Here is a 24,179-nt window from a genome sequence, read left to right on the forward strand (position 1 = left end):
ATGTTGATGTCAAGGTAGGTTTTGGAAGACCCAGTGACAGCTTTCCTACATTACTGAGCTTAGGCTAATATGATGCGAAATAAAAGTGTTTCTTAGACTTGTAAATTCCTGAAAACTACATTTAAAAAATCACTTCTTAAATCCATGTACATCTCTCTCCATTCCATCTAATTAATCTTATATTTTCTTCACTTTACCTCATCTAGTGTTCTCCCCTCTATGAGTATGACTATTTCCACATGTGTACCATTACTTCTCAGTATCCAGTCCTTCATTAACTTATTTTATGTTCCCCATAAGTCTGACCAACCCATCCGCCTAACCAACCATACCTAGCACTTCTTTATTTTTCTTTCAATCCATTTTATTTTACCATTTTTCTCCCTCATATGAAAAGCCTCCAATTAATACTTATTCTCCTCCATCAATGGCAAAGTTTTCCATCCATGTGGAAATATACAACATTTCAGTTCTCACTTATATTTTTATACATGTTTATTTTAATTCCATGTTATCAACTCCTTTGGTGAAAGCTTCTCTCAAACAAAATTCATCTTTTGATGCCAAGACTACTTTGCCCATCTTTGTATTAAAAAACTTCCTAATTAGTTCAACTTCTACCTGCTCTAGTTGATACCCTCCTATTTTAACTTGTTGGTTCTACAAGTCAGAACTATTATTGCAAAACATTCATGAGGAACATGGTATTCAATGGATGAGACACATGGAATCTTGTAAAAGTGGACCAACAAAGAATAGAAACCTAAGAAACATGGTGCTGGAGGACAATGCTGAATATCAAGTTGACTGCAAAAGTGGGAAATGAGGAAGTAATATGTATTAGAGCAGAAGAGGAAAGGCCCATATGGATACCACTATGACAAAGTAGAACTGGATGACATTGAGGCACAATATTACACACCTTGGCTTAATAAAAAGCTTGGGAAGGATAATTGAAGGGAGGATCCCATGAGGAAGACTAAGGTACCTGTAGAAGGATGTAAAAGAGAAAAGCTATCAGGTGGTGAATGAATTGACACTGAGGAAAGAATAATGGAGGGCTGTGATAAATGAATCTCAGGATTGAATAATGATGATGAAATGCTTCAGATGAAATAATAAAAAAATTTCTTTTCGCATTTCCCTGAACTCGTTTGTACTGCGGAGATGATATTTTTTCCCACATCTTTTTTTGACTTCATTGGATTCAAAGCCTTTAATTTCTTACAATTATGTATGAATGGACCTTGAAGTTAGCCTAATTTACATCATATTCTCCTTCTGTCTAAACTTTATGTAAAATATCTATCTTCTCAAATATCTCTCTTGAATCAATTTTTTAGTAATTGGGTTTTTCTTTCTTATTTCATGACCATAATATCACTTTCCTGTACACCATACCAATTTCCCCCTTTCTCCTTAATTTCTCACACTGCTCATTTCACCAAACTTATCCAATTTATGAAGGTAATTTCCCTAAAATATTTATATCACTTCCCCCTTATCTTTGCTCTCCCTAATGAATCAATTCTTGAATGTGTTCTGAAAGTAATCATGTGTCCACACTGGAATATTATTTCAGGGAATGTCCATATAAGGACTGAAATAGGACTGGCAGTTAATGGAAGCTTAAATGGGTTCAACAATGTACTCGTGAGAAAATGAACTAGCCTACCAATATATGTTACAGGTGCAAATAAGTACATTAGACAGCTTGAAAGTAGGATATGAGATAAGTAAATATTTAAATAAGTTTTATTGATGAAGTTTATGGTTGCCTTATGCTAAATTGTATTTTTTCTAATACTTCACAAGTACTAGTTGTTGGCCCAAGAGTTCAACAAATTAGATAGTGTTAAAGTACATATACATTTTGCATCATAATACATATGCCAATTGGGCAGAAATAATCATTTAAAGTATTTTTTAAAGAGTTTTATTAAGTTATTTCCATTTGTATTAAAAATAATGCCACTATTCATGTTATAAAAACGGAATGGCTCTTTGCCAAATCGTGTACTTACCAACTTTAAAGTGCAGTCAAATTTTATATACAATGGATACAAGTGTCTATAATGCAAAAACACTCCACAGTACCTGTGCTGGTCTTAAACAATTAAGCAATGGAACATGTTCCACTTGTTTAAGAAAACGATAAATGGCCCAAATTTGTAATATTATATAATGCTCATGTGTATGTAAAATATTTTTGATTGAGTAGATATGATAAATTATGTAATGTCTATAATGAATAAGCTCCAGTTTTCATCTTTGGATATAAGGCAATAGAGTAATGTCATTTAACATATGCAATAGTAGTTGATAATACTAGATATTCCTCCAACGCAATACTATACCCACCAACAGCAGAGATCAATATAATTCCCAAATATGTTCCCTTGCCAATTTCACTGTAAATAAAAAGAAAAAGAGTATACAAACAGCATTTACTAAAGAAATATGAATTGTACGTGATGAAAAAATTCCATTACATTACACTGGAAATCATATTTTTGAACTGTAATGGCCATAATTAAACATTTATTTAGTTACATTATTTTTTCCTAACTAGTTGTATGTCATACGCCGTATTTTTACTTTTATGCCAATACATGACCATGTATAACGATGTGTTTTTCAACAACGTCCTCGAACACCAACTTATTCCAAGTACCATGATAATGGATAATTAACAACTGTCCCAGAAATTTAGGATGAAATTTGCCAAGAGGACTTCGGTCTACAATTTCTCCGGCACCTTCTGCAGTTAATTCTGGCGCTCATTCGCATGCAAGCAGGACAGAAAAATGAATTGCGAAAGGCAAAATCAAAGTGGCTATTCACACTGCATTTGCAGTGCGTAACATTTTAAAAATTAATTTGTTCACTACGGAAGAAGAGCCATATACTAAACGAAATAATCTCATTAAATTAATTACACATAAATGACGAATAAATAATATTATCAGAAAAAACATTTGAATACTGACCAAACTTGAAAGCATAGGACATCTATTGCGTGAATTCTTAATACTAGAACAAATGCCAACCGTTATCGTTCTTAATTGTGCTTAATCCTCAACATCGATAATCGTGGAACTACAGGGGGTTGGTAAGGATTCCTTCCGTAATTACATTGTTTTTTTTCTCTCATATAGTATCGAATAATTATTGGGGACTGTGATAATTTTAGCTCTGTGATATGGCCGCTTTACCGAGAAGAATTATTAAAGAAACGCAGCGTTTGATGCAGGAGCCTGTTCCTGGCATTAGCGCGGTTCCGGACGAGAGTAATGCACGGTACTTCCATGTGATTGTCACCGGCCCTGAAGATTCTCCTTTTGAAGGGGGGCTTTTCAAACTGGAATTATTTTTGCCTGAAGATTATCCAATGTCAGCCCCAAAGGTTCGTTTCATTACCAAAATATATCATCCGAATATTGATAGACTGGGGAGGATTTGTCTAGACATTTTAAAAGATAAGTGGAGTCCAGCCCTTCAAATCAGAACGGTGCTACTCTCGATTCAAGCCCTCCTCAGTGCGCCAAATCCAGATGATCCGCTTGCAAATGATGTTGCTGAGTTGTGGAAGGTGAACGAGGCGGAAGCCATAAGGAATGCACGGGATTGGACCAGAAGATACGCAATGGACAATTGAATATAAACTGCTCAAGAAATTCCTAATATGTGAACGTGGAAGGGATGTCCAGTATCGTGTTTATTTCCAACACCAGATTGTTGAGCTGGTTTGGATTGTTTGAAGATGGCTTTGAGATGTGGACTGAGTGATTGACCATTCATATATTCTCCTTCAGCTATGTCTTGTATCACCGAGTGCAGTAAGTTTTAATGCTGAAACTTTTTTAAGCAAAAGGTAATATCTGCAAATAAGCATTTTAGTTGAAAATGCAAATTGTATCTGTTAAGAAATACTTTTAGATATAGGTGTGAAATGTCACCTTCCAGAAAATGTTTAGAATGTACTTATGTTATTTTCATTACATTATCAAAAACCCTAAATTCATGTGTATACTGTTTTGAAGATTTTAAACCTAAGTTCTGAAATCCATGAATTAGTTGTGTTAGCTTTATTTGAGACTCAACAGTAAATGTAACGTCTTATTTCTAATGACACAAGAATGTGGCTGTTTAAGTTTATATAGTGGACTAAAAAAAGCGTAACTTCAAATGTTATTTAAAATTTTACCTATTAGTGGCTAGTTGGTATGTCATCATTCTTTCACGTCATACTGCTTTATGGCTTGTTTTATCAAGACTTAATATAACCACAAACGTCATGGCTGGTTGTGCACTTTACCAACTCAGTAAGTTTAGTCCCAGAACTTTTATCCTCAACAAAAAATTCGTTGCTGGCATTTGCCTTGTATTTATCGCTGGAAGTAATAAACATGTTCAATAATGTTTGCTGAGCTTATTTCTGCAACAGGCAGAGCCGTGTTTGGGCTTGTTAATGAACCATTTATTACCTCTTTGCTACAGTTCATGGTAAAATTGTTTATTTGGCGGTAATGTCTCTGAATACAAAAGTAGCTTGCAAAACGAAGAAAAGTGGAAAAAGACTTGAATGGGAGGCATGCCATGTAGTTGCCGCGTTTCATTTTTTGTGCCTTATCTCTCTAGGAAGTATCATGCATTTGGTTTTTGAATGTTTCATTATTATGATTCCTTAGTAGCTTCTATTTTGTGCAAAGTTATAAAATCAAAAGTTATCATATTTTCCTAGCAATTGTGAACGTATCAGCGATACATTTGAGGAGAGGGTGTATGATTTGTCTCTAATTGACCCTGACTCATGGCTGTTGCTGATACCCTGTGTTATAAATATATAATTACATTACAAGAATCACTTTGTGAACGATTTTTGTGAGCATGTAAAGTTGTGAGTACTTTCGCATTTGCAGGTGAACTAATAAATATGTTTACTCGTAGCTGAAGAAATTTATTTTCATACACTATCTCCCTTCACCTTTTTACACTTATAATCGCCAGTTCTTGGGAATAATTAATTATTGGAAAGTTAGCCATAGCAGAATATGAATTTTGTAAACGATGGGCGTTGAAGTATTTGGGATGCGTTTATTCAGTTAGTGAAATTGATTGCCAATAACTGCAGAGGGATCGATTAAAATCGCTAACTATTGATTGACTTTCATTTTCTAACGTCATCTAGTTTATCCGAAGGATGGTTTTACCCCATGAAATAATCGTAACACATCGAAAACGCATTTTACGACCTATAGTTTTCTGAAAGGTAACATTTTATTATTATCGTTGCTATATTAAGTGTTGCCACGAAGTGATAGTTGGGTCGACAATTTGGTAGAAACGAAACTACTGTTTGGTGTTCGTCATTGTTTTTAAGTTAACTTAATTGTTAACTTAATCTATTTTCATGATTTGATACCTGTTTATATTTCATCTAGTTATTCGGCGCCTGTCGAAACAGTTGCATTTAAAAAGTAGCATTAATATTTTGTGCTGTCGGTTGTAGCAATAGCTAGCTACGTTCGTAGACTAACCTTTAGATGTTAGTAGCCAAACTCAATGGTCATTTCTAGGACTTTATTAAAATATTCTTCATATTTCAGAATACTTTTATGCAATCTGAGAAATTTTTATAATTGAGAATTAAGTGATACCTAAAATTTTAAAAGGAAACTCTAATTGACATTTTGGTCGTGGTAATCTCATTTGGGCGGTCTTAAGTTGCTCAAGTGGCTACTTTGTATTGCGACTGTCATCGACATATTTCTGACATTGTATATCTTGTGATGTGATATATTGGGAAGCTTGCGAAAATGATGGCATTAAAGTAAATTGAATTATATTGGTTAATTTATCATTGAGCTACAGACTTAAGAAATAATGTGAAGCCTCAATGTTATAGGGATTTTGGCACTTATGATAGGTATCTTTTGGACGTATAATTAATTTGTAGTGTAGATTAAAAATAACTCGTGATGGTTGGGTTTGGAGTGGGTGTTCCAGAGTGGGGGATTTCAGTCTTCACACACCCTTAAATAAGTTTTCATGTAAAATCACTGTGATATTTTTGTTTCTCTATCCAAAGCTCCACAGTCTAACTTTCTACTTTTCCATTATTATCAAAAGTCACAGGTCTTTCAAGGCAATGTCATGTGAAGAAATATGATGATTGTCTCTGATACTTAAGGAGAATAGACCATCCCCATTTATTATACTTGTTTACCTTGAAGTTGTCAGCGAGGAGATCATGATGACTTTACCAATAATATAGTTTAAGGGAAAATGCTGAAAAGTTAGTATGAGCATAGTGCAGCCAGGAAAGTCTGTTCGGCAAGTGTTGCAGAATTCAGATATGCACATCATCCAGTATCACTTAGTGGATTTTCTTCACTGTTTCTTGAGTCGTCACCTCATTTGGTTGACCAATGCGATGCTAGTCTTGACATCTTATATGGCCTCGTATACACTCTGCTACCCAATATTTTACTGTTGTAAACAAAGGAGTAGACTCACACAGAGTAGAATCCAGTTCAGCTTTTATATTGGTTGGGCTGAGGCCTTTCAAATAAAAGTATTGCATCATGTAACGATGACCAATTTTCTTGATTTTCACAAATTCACTGAAAGCGTTCGCTATTGATGGCTGCCAAACAAATACTAAATAATATGGCATCTTCAAACTTGAAACATGCTTAATAGATAGCATACTTTCTAATAATGATATTTTTTCAAACAAAAACCACCATCTCTAGGTCAGGCCGGGTACTTCTGGGCCTTCCCATGTATAATTTGGGGGAACCATAAGAATTTGAGGTTGACCACTTCACTGCAAGAAAGCACCTTTAGCAAAAGATTCAAGCTGCTTTTCAAAGCTTCATTCAATTCAGATGTCCAGTTGTGAGGCCTCTTTTTATTCAAGTGCTTGCATAACCAAACCTTGGTACCGAGGTTACAGTATATGGGTATACTTAACTGTGTATAGGGATACTTTTAACCAGCACTAGTGGAAAATTAAAAATACAGAAATACCAGAACATATTTATTTATATAAGAGTAATACAAACTCATCAAAACACTGATACAGACGCATCAAAATACTGATACAGACTCATCAAAACACTTCCCATGTCCAGATTTAATTGCTACATGCACACAAGTTCATACAGGAGTTGAAAATTGAATGACGTGATAGATTTTTTTGAGGAAGGAATCAATTACATTTTAAATGCAGTTAGGGTACTCCATTCCATTTCAATAGAAGGCAACTGGGGCTTAAACCATTGCCGTTTTGCTTCATATTCATCTATGCTGGGGCATGTCATTTCAAAATTCCGGGTGTATTTTCATAACTTTTCTTCTCCCAGATATGTTTCCTCACCAATTTCACTGTAAATAAAAAGAAAAGGAGTATGCAAACAGCATTTACTAAAGAAATATGAATTGTACGAGATGAAAAAATTCCATTACATTACACTGGAAATCATATTTTTGAACTGTAACGGCCATAATTAAACATTTATTTAGTTACAAACATTTCAAAGGATTATAGCTTTTTATTGGGCAGAGATAAAAGGCTTATGTATTGTGTCAATAAGGGTGGTTCCTGAGTCACACAGAAAATTCCAAATTTCCAGATCGTTTAGCAGCAGTCTACTAGGTTAGCAATAAGAAATGGACAATTTCACAAATTAAATATTTATCATGACCAATGATTTACTTACTACAGGACTATCAGGTTACTGGGTAAGGTAGGTTTTAGATGGACTGCATCACAAAATAATACCATACTTCCAATCGTTTAAATGACAAAGTATACATAAACCTCATCATACCATAACTCCATATTTAGCCTTAATACTTTATATCTATCTTAATTCCTTCCAAAATGTCTATTCCCAAATTTTTATTGCAATCTTCAGCATCCCATTGCAACTCAATATCTCCCGCATCAACTTATTCTGCTTTATTCAAATTCTCCTAACAACCTTCTCTCTTCCCCTACCATGTCTGGAACTTCTTTGCTTCCTCTTCTTTCTATCCATTTTATTTTTGCATTCTTCTCCAAACTTTTGAGACCTAAACAATAAATTTTTAATTCCTTCTTATCAAGTTTTCCACTGATATGAATACATTTTCAAAGATTTTCCAAATAATATATTAACTTAAGACTCCACAAAGCTGATCATTAACTAGAGGAATATATTATTGTGATCCATGATATCCCTTACCCCTATATGTTAGCAAGTGTTCAATATTGAGGTGTGGCATCCACAGCTGCTGTAGCTATGACTCAATGGGTAGGGATCTGAATTACCTGACATCACTATGCTAGTGGCAAATTACCTTGTCGAAAATTTAACATAAAGGAAGTGGTCAAAAATTGATGAAGATGGTTTTGCTATCATGTTTGGTTTAAAAGTATTTCACAAATTTATTTGGTTGAGACTTTATTCCATATATATACCACTCAACAATTACGCTACTGCCAGTAAGTATGTAAGAGCTTATAACCATGTGTGCCCAAATATGTAAGGGAAGAAAATTCATAATGTAATGTCGATTATTATTGATTCTTTAAAGATCATCACCAGAGCATACAAGTAGGATTCCAAAACATGATTCAAGCTTCATAGTGGATACTGAAAATACATTCATGAATTAGCATGAGAAAATTAGTCATTATTTCATACTGTTTTAAAATTTTGTTTTCAGGTGATCCCACTAAGATTCCATTTTGAATATTCAGAATTTGTTGAAAAAAGTCCAATAAACAAAATGCTTTAAATAAAAAACTACATTCTGAAATTAAAAAAAATACTTTAATCACCTTGAAAATGTAATGGCATGCACCAGTCATGCCACATATATTAAATCACATGAGAAGGTTTCTAATATTCCAAATAAGGTCCAAAAATCAATTAAATAATATTCCAGGGTATTTTTGACAACTAGGGCTCTAGTGTCAATTAAAAATCTAAAAAAATAGAAATCTTTTTCTCTACAGATAGATACTATCAGCATTATGTGGGGTCTATAATGATACTTGTGAGCTTGGTTGATTTGATATGTATTAACCCAACTAGATCTCTTTTTATGTAGCCTTATTGATATGTATGTATAGATGTCATGAGTAATGACAGAATCAATGATAACATACAATTTTATTAAACATTGGCAAACAGGTACCATACTTATAGATTTCATTGGCACAAGAAATTGTTCCAAGACAATCATTTGAGGTTAGATATTCTACATATGAACCTTTTTTTTTGAAGTTAATGTCAACCATAATTTATGAATTGATTTTATAGGCTCTGAATAATTAATGCAATATGTTTTGGGTCACATTTGATCACCAATAATAATTTTTTTTGGGAAAAATTGGCACCCCAACTTTTCTTCCAAGCGTGAGCGCTTGCTGCAGGCAAAAATTATATTACCTGTCCTTTAACTACAGTATGCCTGCCAGCTAGCCAGCAAAATGCTTCTAACTTCATCCCTGCTCTATGTGCATAGTCCTTTGCTGACACTCCTATCAACACCAACAAGAACACAACTTGTCATTTGCCATTAGGTAGTCAAGTCTTTGAAATAAATCAGTTACCAGATGATCTGTAGATTATGCAATTGAATTATACTCTTGCCACTAAAGTGAAAGCTAAAATATGCCCTTCTCCGAACATACAATCAATTTTTCATGACTTCTAAAGCTTTCCGAAAATTCCCCAGACTTTTTCAGTCCACAATAAATTTTCTGACTTTTCCAGGATTTTCCAGGCCAGGGTTTTTTTTATTTTACATTTTAACAATGAGTAAAAATCTTGTCTAAAGACATGATTGTTCCTCATAGTTAAAATTTAAATTTTCAAATCAATTAAAAATAGTAGAAAAAGTAGCTAACATAATACATTCCATACCATATATTCAGTGAGTAAGGAGAAGGGTATTGGATGGAGTGGCATTGATGAAGGCTTTACAAGGATAAACCACAAGTAACAGTAAAATGACTTGTTTTTGGGTAATGGGCTCCTTATAGACATGCTTAGTTTCCACCATTAACTCCAGGACAGAATAATATAACATCCATTTTGTTCATCATCCTCTCCTCACAATGTTTCCCACTGTTCGCACACCTTATTTTATTCTTTCAAAACGGTAATAATGAGATAGAAGGTTTAAAGTATGCCCTTGCCCTTTAGGATAGGTGACATGAGTCCTCTGTACATCCCCTGGTCGCTATAAAATCATATTGCGCTCGCCAAATTTGTTCAGTGTCACTTGATTAATGCTTGAACCTATTGAAACATTTTTAAAATTATCCTTTTACATGCCATGAACAAGCCTTAACAAATTTTCACCACTTTCATTTATTTAGGAGTCACCAAAAGGTCCTATGCCTTGTTTTTAGGCATGCTTTCTAAAATCAGCCTAACAATTCACTTCGACCTGAAGACGCTCGTTGAAACACGGGCGAAACTGTTGTCAGAAAAACAACCTACGCGGTGACATCCCGAGAATGGGTGGAGCACTAGGCTAATGATGGGAGGTTTCGAGTGCAATTCCAGGTGATGCCTCTGGACACCCTCGGCTTCACCTGTGCATGACTTTTTGGGTACCAAATCATCCTAGATAACCACAAACAAAAGTTTACTTTTAAGGGTGGGATAACTTGATAATAAAACTTTGCTAGTAAACATAATGATTAAGCAGTGTATTTTGCTGTTTTGGTGAATAAGATGCACCACTTAACTAGAGATGCTAGAGAGAATTATGCATTAATGTTGGCCCTTAAAAAGTAATGCTAAAATTCGTCATGTTCTGTCCACTTTTCACATTCTGACGATAGAAATGGAAGAGAGAGTTTTGTAAGTTTATATAACTGAAACCTTTAACAATGCTGGAAAAGCTATCAGCAGTTACAATAACATGAAGATTTGGAATCATTCGGGATGCTCAACCTTCAACGCCATATAAGCTCTGCAGATGTTGCTTCCTCGTGCTACAAACTCTCAAAAACAGTTTATTCTCGGACTCAGTATTCACCAAACACTGCCACCTGGTTTTGATGATGACTCATTTGTTTACCAAAGTTTATTTTGCAGTAGTGCTATGCAAAGTTTGAGCCTGAAATTCTGATGGCTTTTTATGTTCTTTAATTTTGTGGTTTTGCCATCACTTGGCCCTTTTGACTTCTTCTTCTTCGCATAACTTCTCCATTTCCTGGTCATATATTCTTTTTTGCAACTCAAACATAAAAAATATGAAGGACTGATGAAAGATGTCAATAACACCTAAAAATATTTCCATATTGAGCCAAAATGGCACTCTTTGCATGGTGCATATCCTACTAGGGGATAAGCATGGTCCAGTGAGCTATGGGAAGACAAAGTAATGGAACTTGCCACTAAATAATGAGTGACAATCAGTGACACAAGATGATGTTGAAGGTGACAAAGTATAAACCTTAAAGTGGATTTCAGTTTGACTTGTTACACAATTAAAGGAAAAGGTGAAATTAAAGAGATTGGAGGTTGAAAGTTGAAGTTGGTTGGAGATGAAAATCATGGTTTAAACCAGGGACCAAACAACTAAATAATCAGATGTATGTCCATTTGTGCCAGGTTTTAGACCTTAACAAAGGAGATGTCATTTGGCAATAGGTCTGTGAAAATGCTCGCAGCCAAGATAACAAACAAGAAGTTCTTACAGTGGTAAAAAATGTCATTATGTCAGGAATGTTAATAGTCATATTTTACCTTATTCTATGCTTAACATCATATGCCAACAACAACTATTTTTTTCTGTTGTAGGGTTTCAGTAAGCAGGGAAGTTTGCATGATGCAACCCTAATTAATCTTTTTCAACATGATTTGATTTGCTAGACATTTGACTGAGTCGCTATAGCAAAGTTTTGTTCACATATGATTATTTAGACTCCATAATAAATCATTGTGGGTCGCAGTATTCCAGGGATGGAGCGTTGGACAACTGACCAGAGAGCCCAAGTATGATTCCCGCGCAAGCCTCTCTGGGCACCCGCAGCTCCACCCAGGCAATGTGATTTTTCGGGTACCAGATCTTCCTGGGAAACCATAACCAGCACAGGGAAAGGAACTGGCCCCCCTACCCTGATGCATAAATTTCACATGCCGTCGGGCTTAGTTCTGGGTGAAGTCTACCATCACCTACCAAACTGACCTTCGGGTTGATTACTGTTTTTTTTCTCTTAATAATTAACTATACTTACATACCTTTACTAGCAATATTAACTAAGTAGGTCAACATAGTAAATGACTCAGCCTCTCTAACTTTTGTTGGCTGTATGGGTGGGTAGGAAATGGAAATGTATGCCATAGTATTTACTACGTTGACTTTTTCAAGCATTGGGCTACCTGGTCATACGATTTATTGGGTGTATCTACACCAGAGACTGATTCCATTTCCTCTTGAATGCTACATCCATCCTTCATATCTTCTTCCATAACAGCTGCATCCTCATCTACTTCCATTTGATTTTTCCTTCTGTGGTATTGTTTCTTTTTTAGAGCTTCTTCTGCAATATATTGTTCAATAGAAACATAATTATCTGGTCGCTCTTGTAGATAGACATCTGGAACCTAGAAGTTCAAATATTTGATAAAAGTAAAATAATACTTTTCCAAGGTGTTACAGAAAATGAAATCGAACAAGCCTGAGAGGATAGACAATCTCCTAGCAGAACTACTCAAAGAGTTTCTATATGAAGAAGGCAGAGCTTTCATGAGTTCATTCATACAATTTATGGGGAGGAATTATGAAACAAGAATTTGGCTAGCAGATTGTCAGATAAGCATTCCATCCTAAAAAAATTCCATCTCACAAAAGGGAAAACCAGCATATGTGATGATTATTTGTTAATAAGTTTGATTTCACACACAGCTAAGGTAGCCCTTAGCACCATCAACTAAAGCTTGGAGAAGAGCCAAAGGATTACTTGGGAGATAATCAGTTTGGGTTCAGTAAGGGGAGAGGTATGTGTTAGGCCATAGAAGTAGTGAGGTTGCTGATTGAAAGAAGTATAGAGCATGATCAGGATGTATTTACTTGCTTCTTGGATTTCGAGAAGGCCTTTGCTAAAGTAAATTAGGTAAACTTCATGAATATTTTGCAGAAGCTAGGAGTAAACTGTAGGGATGTGACTTATCCATAACCAGGACATATCACAATCTGCTTAGGAGTATATACAAGGTGGAGAGTTAGGAAGGGCAGTGTAATACAGAGGTATTATCAATCCTGCTTTTCAAAATATATGTGAAGGAAATGGTATAAGAGGATAGGAAGAGATAAGAGTGAAAGAGAAGAGAAAGAAAAGTAAGAAGAGAATGAAAGTAGGGGGAATTCATAAAACCAGTTAGATTTGCTGATGATCAAACTTTAGAAAGCCAGCCAGCCAAAGGATTATAAAATTATGGCAATGTGTATCTGATGAGAATCTCTGTCAATAAAACAAATTTAATTAGGCACTTGAGAAAAAGAAAGACTAATTGGAGTATTAACATTGGAGAGTATGAACTATTGCAGGTATAAGGAAAAAGAATTTCACTAAGCAAAGCAGAGTTTACAAAGAGGGAGTTGATGACAAGGAGCTTGGATAAGGATATAAAGAAAAGATTATAGAAAAATTTGATATGGAGAGTAATTTGGTGCAGCATGGAAACTTGGTTATTGAGTCACAAGGATAAGTACAGATTACAGGCTTTTGAGAAGTGAAGAGTCAAGAATTGGAAAAGTAAATGAATTTAAAGAGGTATTGGATGAAGTATTGTAAGGAATGGTTGGAGAAGGTGGAAGGGGAAAATTTGAAGGAGGTAAGAAAAGTAAATGCAGTGCACTCCGATTGGTAATGGAATATTGATGGTTGTGATGAAGAGAAGAATGTTAGACATGCGAAATAGGGGAAGAATTGGATGTTCAAGTTGCATTGGGAGGGAGAAAGCATTTAGAATTAAAGAAAGATTTATTTTATTGTAGTGGGTCGTTTTGAGGGTTATTCACAGAAATGTAGCAGTCTTTTTACCAACCCCAAACTCATCTTAACTCGAAGAATACCATTAATAAAGACAATAGTATTGAAAAGTAGAATTTTCAAAATGACATGTAGGTTCCACTGACCAAAGAGGAATACTAAGTTTAACATAATATTTTTCTAATTATTCCTTTTAACTGAAATGATTAAAGAAAAATACTCCAGTAGTATACTTTCTTTCCCTTGTGTGAAGCTGAAACATCTTGTCTTATTACAAATTACTCAACATATAATTTCTATTCATTAGTTTTAAATTAGAAAAATTTTCTAAACCTTGAATTGAAAACTCTCCTGCAAAGCATTGTTTATTTATGACCATAAGTCACTCTGACTTTTTTCTGCCATTCATTTCCAATTACCTCCTGGGAGTACTTTCATGGGCCACATACTTTGGGAATGAAGGGGAGGCGGATAATTCTTCCACAACTACTTGAATTACTTATTAAATGTACACAGGAGAAGAATTATACTGAAAAGGAAGATATGCCATAAGGGATATAAGATAGCTTACCTCAACACCAAGAACTTCTGGCAGCATAAAAGGCTTTAGCCATTCAACAAGTGGTGTGACCTCTCCAGAATAGTAATGCCCTTTCTGATGATAAAAAAGAATACCATCAAGACTAGTAGAATTTGTGGCCCATGCTGAATTTATTCCCACTTCACCAGCCAAATCAGATGGGCTATATAGACAGCTAGGAAGAACTTGTAATACAGATTGATTTTGGGTTGTGATTACTTGCAACTCGGGGGTTTCTTCAAATTTAGTCTTCAACCAGTAAAAACGAAACTCTGCCTAAAATAAAACAATAAAAATATAATAATAGAAGCATGATAAGAGCCTTTTATGGATATGTAAAATATTATTGGAAGTTTGATATCAGATGGAAGGGGTGAGAGAAGCTTTCCCCACATCAAAAGAAAATGCATACAGCACGAACGAAAAGAAACATTTGACAAAACTGATACTTTTTCATTCTGATTTTCTACATGTGAGTACTTGGGATCACATGATAATGGATTGAGGATGAAATATGATACTTTTCATACTTAATCAAAATAGATGAATTTATCATATGAGTGCAGTTCCTAACTATGGTATATACACACCTATTGAATTATATATTACAAAATAGTTTTAAATAACAGAGAAAAATAACATTCCAGTCACTTATAGTATTTATAGAGTTAAATAACTAAATTAATGATGACATGAAAATGTCACCCCTTAGTGACCAGCAAATTATGAGACATCTACCAATCCCTTATCTTCCTGGCAACATGCCTGCCCAACTAAACATGGATTAGATGCTACAATGCAATGAAAATATAGCTGCCCTTAAAAACCGGCTTGTGGTAACCCAAGCAAAAAATAACAACATGCTACCAGATTAGGCAAAAAATGAGTAACACAGTAATGTTATGTATTAAACAAAAGTGCTAATGATTAAGAAGAAAGTAAAAAACTCTGTGAGCTATGCAATTAGGTATTTAAATAGTCTGTGGTAAAAGCATCACCAATTCTCACAACATTTTCAGTTTCATGTACTCCACTAGTAAATTCTGAAGGATTGCAAATGCTAAAATAACATTGGTTGAAGCAAGACCTGGGAAAGCCTTCTGTAACCTACCCTGACCCAGAGTATAATTGATATAATTCGCTCTCTCTGTCTCACATGCATTTATACCTCGGAAATGGGAATCTTCCCATAGCAAAAATTCATAGAAAATCTTAAGCATCATAAGGATATATCAAAGCTTAAATTCAGGAAATAAAATTAAAACTCAATTGGAATGACAAACATACATTCTAAACCCCATTTTCTAATCATTGCACCTTGTTTGACTGCAACCATGCCCCAATGTTATAGAGAGAAACTTTTCTCATAGTTTCTATGATTGCCTCTAAAATGTAAGATTGGAGGCGATCATGGAAAGAGTAATGTTTTACAATATTTACTGATGCATGCATACGGAAATAGAGAAAAACAATTATATGAGTGATTAAGATGAAATGTCAATAAAAATGATACTCTCAAAATAAACTGTTGCTTTCTTTTGATTTTGAGTCAATTTGAGTAACTGATCGTAGCACTTTTCCACTTGATAAAATTTTTATTTTACGACCGGATTTTGATGCATTACATCATCATCAGGTAACAAACTGAAGTTGTGTGTAGGCTTATACACATTTAAGATTCCAGAAGGAGGGGAGAGGACGTGGTAGGAAACAAGGGGGGGAAGGAGAGGGGAGGGGGGAAGACAAGGGAGACATTCACCAGGAGTAGTAGTTAAACAGCATTTTGATCTTGTTAAAAACAGTACACATAGTCTTAGGGTGCAAACTGGTCCACTTGGGTGAATGGTGGCAGTCACCAATACCCATTGGTAGCCGGGACGACGCCAGTAGGCGAGCTGAGGTTTGAATGCGACGGGGATTAGGCCCTTCTGGAAAGGTGGCAGCGGAATACCCCTGCTTAACTCACACACTGGGAGGGGGGGGGAAGCACTTAAGGACGGGGGCGATTGTGTGTCACGGGTGGTCAATGTTTACCAACGAAAGTTGATGGAAAGTAGGGGGGGAGGAGGAAGTGAACTGCATGTCACTGAGGAGGAGGTTTTTCTTCTTTACTCATTGGACAATTGCCAATTGTTCCAACGCATCTAATTTTTTGCATTTATTTGACACATGTAGCACTTTTAATTTGAAATCACAGGTGTGGTTGGTCTCGAGTAAGTGTTTGGTGATCATTGATGTGGTGTTGCCTAAGATCGTGCACTTATTATGTTCTTTGATTTGGGTAGAGAAATTCCTACCCGTTTGGCCCACATATTGGGCATTACACTCACACGGTAAAGAGGATTTTGCACTATTTTTGGGTTTCCGTGGTCCGTTCTGTTTGCAGGGAAGTGGTTATATCAGTGGCAAGCTTGATCTTTTTCTTCCAGAGTAAGGAGGTGATCAAATCCTCCTTGTAGCCATTGTTGACGGCAATGCGTTTTATTGTATTTAGTTCGCAGCCAAAATGTGTTTTAGGCAGGATGCCTTGGAGAACCTAACTATATAATCCCCTCCTAATTATTCATTTATCTCCCAATTCATTTTGATTCTCCACATCTGTCCACCTCTTGATGGGCCATAAGTCTCATTATTTTCCTTTCAAATACTGCAAGTGTTTCTTCGTCTTTCTTGGATAGGACCCCTCTACTCCATATGTTACAACAGGTCTTAGGAGAGCCTTATACATTTTCAATTTTATTTTTCTTGACAGGAGGTTTGATTTTAGGAGAGGTACATTAACGTAAAAGGCCATATTGCCAGCTATCACCCTTTAGTCAATCTGATTATAAATCTAATTTTCCTTATTTTGAATGACTCCTAGATAAGTAAACTTTTAGACACTCTGAAACTCATTGTTCCCAAACATAGTTTTGCGCTGCATATCTGCTTTGTGGAGATGCATTTCCGTGTATTTGGCCTTTTCTTCTATAACATGGAGACCCATGCTTATAGCAATTTCTTTCATGGTATTAATCTTTTCCTTAATGTCATTCATATTTCACTTAATTAAAAATAAGTCGAGTAATAATGTAATCTTAATGCAAAAACAAGTTGAATAATACAACTGAGTACATCTCTTTGTCTTACCCCAGATGTTATCCTGAAGGCTCCACTCACTCTACTCCCAACAAAAACTTAACATTCCTTCAGCGCCATTTCAATCGATCTAATCAGTTTTTCTGGATTACTGAAAGCTCTTAAAGCATGGTTCATGTCTTTTCAACTCACACTATGAACAGCTAGTCAGAAGTCAATGAAGAGTATATTCAAATCAACTTTGTATAAGTAGCACTTCTCTAATGTTTACCTTACTGTGAATATCTGATTAATGGTGCTTTTTCCAGTCCTAAGGCAACACTGATATTATTTTAGGATGTCTCCAGCATGGGTATGTGTTTATTCACATACTTATTCATTTCAGGAAAATGCAGAAGAAAATTTTGCATGCTAAATTCAACAATATGATGCCTCTGTAGTTTAACCATCAATTTTGTCACCTTTCTTAAATATGTATTGGGGAGATCAAACCTATCTTCCATTCCTCTGGAAACCTCTCAGACTTCAAAACATTATAAACTAGCACGTTTAATGCTCTAATTTTCCACACTTTCATAATAGCTTCTATATACATGGAAGGGGCTCATCTTGATCTGCTATTTGAAGTCTTATTTGCTCTTCTATCCCTTAAGCTACTCCATTACAGAGCAATTCATTGAAATATTCAGCCAATCTTTCCAATCACTCAAGAGTTCGCCAGTTTTGTTCCTACAAGAGTCAACTCATAATTTATATTCTTTAGTCATATGGTTTACTGCTGTGTAAAACGTTTTCTTTTCATTCCTATTAATAAGCTCTTCAATAGTTTCCACCAAGGGAGGCCCTAACAGTAGCTAAGCTACCACAGGCATCATTTGCGCTTATCATCCTCCCTGCCTGGTACTTAAGGTACCTTTAGGAGGGAAGTGACTTACAAGTATTAGGGAATACTGAATGTCCCTCCTCACATTCCTGATTCACTTTGTCCAAGATCACATTCCAGTTGTTCTGATAGATGTCCACCCCCTAAAGATGCACTACACCAGCTACTTTATCCATTACAGACCAATTTTTGGTGGTTTTACTTGAATATTTACAATTAATTACAAAAATCTTAAGAACTGACCCTTTAAGATATATTGGAGCTCTTTAAGCATACCCACTGCAAAGGGGAAGGGTATATGTGCAAAGGAAGAATATCCTTCAGGTATGGGGCTTTCAATTTCGAGCTCCTATTTCTCACAAAATTCAGTTGGTGAGTGACATATCCTTTGAAAACCTTTATAAATTGGAAAATTAGTGCATGAGAGCAAACATTTAAAAAACCAGATGTTGATTAAGCCCTCTTCATTTCTATTAGGTATCAAAAAGTCAAATGCTTGAAAATATGTCTTATTACCCATCAGCCAAAAAGATATTTGAAATAAACCGCAGAAACCAAGTATTTCTGTATACCAAGAGGAGTCTAATACACATTTACAACATTAGCTGGCATAAGCCAATACCAGACATGCTCTGAAAAGGCTACTGTTTAATGTTTCCTAACCTTATTATTACTACAAATGCATATGCTAGCTGCAGTTAATATATGTCATCTGTTATCTTGATAACAAATGCAAATAGGGAGATGTTTGAAATTTGTTTCAGTAATGAGATAAAATATCATTATATTGGTCTGTAGTATGCACTCCAATGAGGAACTTCTTTCCAAACTGATACCAAGTTAATTATTAATTTTAAATATAAAAAATACTAAATAGCACTACATGTTAAATTATTTCAACAGTAAAAATCAGCAGCTATCTACTGCCTAATGCTAGAATGGCTAGAACATAATAAGCTGGAGAGAAAATCAGAATGGCAGTAATAGCTGGGGGAATGAGATTGGGTTGCCATTATTTACAGCACTTTATAACACACTGCTGAATACTCTTTTATTGCTTGATTTGGGAATTGAAGAGACCAGTGAGATTATTTAATCTATTTAGTTTGCAGATTATATGACAATAGACAATCGGACAACCATGTAAAGGCAAGGATTGGTGGCTATTTAATATGACTAGGGTAGTCCAGTGAGTAGATTAATGAGCTACTGACAGGAGGTCTCAGATTTGATTTTAGGTGATGTCTCTAAGCACCCTCAGCTTCACTTAAATTTCATGATTTTTTAGGAACCAGATCATCTTGGGACACCACAGACAGCACAGGGAAAGGAACTGGCCCTCTATTCTGATGTGTGAATTTCACATACACGTATTAGGTAGGCTTTACCCAACCCTATCAAACCAACCTTTTGGTTGATAACTGCGGTTTTTTAAAAACAGAATAAGGCAAGGATTATAGATTAACCACAAGAAAACCAAATTGATGAGATAAGGTAGAGGGAGAAAGCCTGCGCTAAATATTTGAGTATGAGGTAATAAGCAATGATAAGTGGAGCAGTCCAAATACATGAGGGAAGTATTTAGAAAGAAAATGGATGTAGTAATGGATAAATACACAGAAGAATTTAGTTTTCCGAAGAAGCATTTGCAAGGAGGGGGGCATTGATGAAAATGATACTAAATAAAGAAGTAAATAAAAGACCAGTAGAGACTTTAATACTGAGAGTAGGGCTGTGTAGATCTGAATCCTAGTCTTTCAGGTTAACAATGGATTTTTTGAGTATGGCAGTATGAGAGAGGAAGGTGCAAGATGAAATTTGAAAAAGGTAGAATGAGTGGGCAGAGGAAATATTGTGAGGTAGAGGCATACTGTAAGTGATAATAAAGGAAAGAAAGTTAAGTAAGTGGAGAAGATGAAAGAAGAGAATGGGCTTTTTGAACAAGTAGGTAAAACGTATGAAGAAGGAAATAATGCTGATAATAAAAGAGGAGATCCACAGTACACATCATCATTTTTAAAAGTCTTTTTTTATGAAGATGATATCCTATTACCAAATACTTCAAAACAATATTTTTCATAACAGCAGAAATTAACAGTGCAAGGTTTGTTACTTACATTTATTCATAAAATGCATTTATTTCATGAGATACTAACATAATCATTAAAATGTTTATTTCTTCAGTAAATATTTAATTTTTGTTAAATACTGCCCTTTTCCAAATCATTTAATTACACAGGGAATGTGTAATTTAACTGTACTATACAAAAATACTGCAAGCTAGACATTTAAACCCAGTGTAGATCCAGCATGTATCTCTTCTATCTCCTTGCAGCTCAAATCTATTTTTCTGCCTCAACTATGTATCAATGCACATCACTGATATATATACAAGAAATGTTGTTTAAACTGAAATACTATTGTAAATAGTGGGAAACATAAATTTCAGACATGCTTGGTGAAATTCTATCACAACTTAAATTACTAGCAATTTGTCCTTGATTTACTTCGACATATGCCAATAATAAACCATATGCAAGGATTCCAAAGTGATATACAAAGAATAGGATGATGCACAGAATATTAATGAGTTTGCCCCATCTTTTACCATTTTTAGTTATAACAGAACACCCAATTTCATTGGAAACTACAATACATTTTTTCATTAATTATAGTAGCTCTCTAACTGCTGAGCTTGATAGTTCAAATACTTTCTGGAAAGTCATAAGAGAAAGCTTCCAATTCTGCATAAGGGAAGAACATCTTGTGTACATAGCATGAATCTCTCCTTCAAAGGCAATTTAACTACATAACTAAACCTTCATGGCACAAGGCTTTCAACTCCCTGCTACTAATATCAATATGCATTTAGTGACCGTACAATCACTCAAACATTGTTTCAAATCTAAGAAGGTTTTAATAGATGTTGCATGTTCCCTATATTTAATAATGGGCTCTTGGACAGTTCTTAGATCTTAAAGTATAACTTAAATTGCAATTTGGAGTTTTTTTTAACACATCAGCAATGAGCTGTGGGAAATGAATAATACCCATTACAAATTAAATTTTCAGAGTATTTCCATTCAAAGTAATTTTTTGTCAGTGATGCTTACAGTTGAGTATCTCATTTAGTTTATATTGTACGTTTTAGATACCCATGTGCCCTCCCTGAAAATCTTCAGTCTATATCAAAGGATTGATTGATTTTTCAAGAAAATTACTGCGCTACACGTCAACTACTTTCACAGAAATTAACTACTATAACTTATTCCTGGGTGCACAAAATGACTTTCCAGTATATACGGAAAGACAAGAGAAAAGCTTAATGAAAAGCCCTACGAAAAGATATTTTACAAATAAAGTCTTACCTCACAATCAATAAATGATTGGCCTTTCCAAAATATTACATCCAGAACATAGCAAATTGATTTAGGCTCACTCCAAATACAATCAAGAATGGTAGGTCCATGTTTATATTCTCCCCTGCAACCTGACGGCAAAGCAGACTGGAACCTTTTTAGGAACTTTCCCCATTTGGAGAATATTTTTGTGACGCCCTTGAGAGAAAAACAGCTATTCAGCGCCAAAGCAAAATACATGTCCAGTTTAAATATTTTATATACGTAGGTAAAATACCCTACCTTGTGAGCCTTAAGCACACATCTCCTACCTACTGGAGACGGTACAAAATACCAATTATTTTGCAAATCTTCGGGAATCTCAGTCATCCATTCAGAAAACATCAACATTTTACAAATCCCACCTCTCCTTTTACTCTGGGACTTGAAAATAAAGACAGAAACGTCAGATAATATAAAAGACAATAATGTAAAGACAAAAAACTATATTAACTTTGTTACTTATATCATCCATGGTCAAACATAAAAGTGGCATAGGTTTACTTACCGGGGATTGCCCAACTTCCATTTTTTCGTCCATCGATTCCGATTGCTCATTTTCATCAAATTGAATTTGTCTGTTAAGATCAAAAAGCTCATTCCTTTTCCTAAAATGAAGTCAACCACTACCATTCAGAATCAAAATAAATATATGTAATTTTCACAGGGACCTTGATTTTAACTGTCATGTACGCATTTCCTTGCAACCCAAAAGATCAAACTGCGAACGTACTTTTTTTGTGCTTCCAAAGTCCTCCTCCTTCTTTCTTCTTGACTAAGACCACTTCGCTTTTTGTAGAGTTCATGGTAACAGGATTGAGTGCCTGATTTTTCATCAAATGTGTCGCGCGTATGACCTAATAAATCCATCGCGAAAGCCATTGAAATCTAAAAATTGTCCTTTTTCTTGAGAATTTTTCATCAGGACGATGTTCTAGTCTTCATGGTTGAATTTCTCTTCTCACAAGCAAGTTAAATAAGTGCCACCATCTGTAGCTTACGCAAAACAAAACAATAATGAAATTGGAAAATTCTTACCCCGAGTGAAAGATCGCGCTAATAAAATTTGATTCAAACTGCTTTTCAACAGAATACTTCATGTGCCACTGTAGGACAGTGATTTTTCACGCAGCAAATACCTGTACAGCCCTGGAATCCGGACGTGATACGTTTCTCTTGTGTTGACTAGAGTGAAACCTCAGTAATGAACCTAGTGTGGTTTCATAGGTCGGATGAGCTGACCTTCATGAACAACCTCACCTGAAATTAGCTCGTGTGGAGTTACGACTTATGAAGAGGATATGTGGGACTGTTACTTCCCTTCTGCCGCTTGTGGTTTTCCAGGAGAATCTGGTAACCAAAAGGTTGCACATTTTTGGTAGCTGAAGATCCCTGGAAGAGAAGAATCTGAGCCTTACGGTCAGTAGCCCGGCATTCAACCCATTGGGCTACCACGCTCTCTTGGTTGTTACTTGCATTTAATAATAGATGTTGTAATTTCAAACTCTAGTTTTCTGTATTCCCAGTACATTGCTATAATTCCTTTCCTTTCTTAAAATATAGCATGCATGACCTTTATGAATCAGGTTGATTGACCATTTTATATTGTTGGTGTTTTATTACTCACTTGATATCCTTTGGCCACATATTGGGATATTGTTTCATATCAGAAATGAATGCTTTCCACCCTTTGCGGACTAAGCATTCTTCATTTCACTGTCTTACTCATTCTTAGAGTAATTGCCGTAGAAACGGTAATTTGGTACATCATTTCCTACTTTTGATTAATTTGTCAACAATGAATATTTACCGTAACCAAGGTGTATAATAGGCCATAGACTGTGCATTCTCAAAACAAATACATTGTTTTTGCAGGTAGCAGATAGGTTTGGCGAGAAAGGATGTTCAATTGTCAACTGTGTAGACATTGATTAATGCACTCGCAAAATGCATTTATAATACTATCTCTCCCGTAAAAAGCGAAATACTCATTCTTACCTAAGAGGTTGTGGTAAACTTTTAACAACTGTTAAAATCATTCAAATTTTAACAGCTTACTCTGCTGCAGATCCTCTGATTGCCCCACAACATTTTGTTGTTAATCAATACGCTACTTTGGGTAGCGCTACGATCTAGCGCTACCCAAAAACAGGCTAAGGAATGGTTTGATGTTAATCATTTACAATTAAATACTAACAAAACTCAGCATATTGTGTGCAGTCTTAAATA

At 35.2% G+C, this 24,179-nt stretch overlaps 2 protein-coding genes across 3 annotated transcripts; one reads left to right on the plus strand and one right to left on the minus strand.

The window, feature by feature from the left end:
• The first annotated feature begins 2,996 nt into the window (after positions 1-2,996).
• Positions 2,997-4,949, plus strand: LOC139692211 (ubiquitin-conjugating enzyme E2 N). The gene is made up of 2 exons (XM_071590280.1): positions 2,997-3,112; positions 3,194-4,949. The coding sequence occupies exon 2, from the start codon at positions 3,203-3,205 to the stop codon at positions 3,656-3,658; it is 456 nt and encodes a 151-aa protein (XP_071446381.1). The 5' UTR covers positions 2,997-3,112; positions 3,194-3,202; the 3' UTR covers positions 3,659-4,949.
• A 2,092-nt stretch (positions 4,950-7,041) lies between these two features.
• Snup (snurportin-1) lies at positions 7,042-22,935 on the minus strand. 2 transcript variants are annotated; one of them, XM_071582890.1, is made up of 7 exons: positions 22,684-22,935; positions 22,459-22,558; positions 22,194-22,334; positions 21,921-22,109; positions 14,583-14,867; positions 12,399-12,623; positions 7,042-7,392 (listed from the first exon to the last, which is right to left on the minus strand). In XM_071582890.1, the coding sequence occupies exons 1-7, from the start codon at positions 22,830-22,832 to the stop codon at positions 7,390-7,392; spliced, it is 1,092 nt and encodes a 363-aa protein (XP_071438991.1). In that variant the 5' UTR covers positions 22,833-22,935; the 3' UTR covers positions 7,042-7,389. The 2 variants fall into 2 exon arrangements, with proteins under 2 accessions (XP_071438991.1, XP_071439000.1); XM_071582899.1 differs by having other exon boundaries at positions 22,459-22,576.
• Between the last annotated feature and the right edge of the window lie 1,244 nt (positions 22,936-24,179).

Source organism: Hetaerina americana, unplaced genomic scaffold (genome assembly GCF_022747635.1).
Source record: "Hetaerina americana unplaced genomic scaffold, ioHetAmer1.1.p SCAF_1, whole genome shotgun sequence".
Classification (NCBI taxonomy): Eukaryota; Metazoa; Arthropoda; class Insecta; order Odonata; family Calopterygidae; genus Hetaerina; species Hetaerina americana.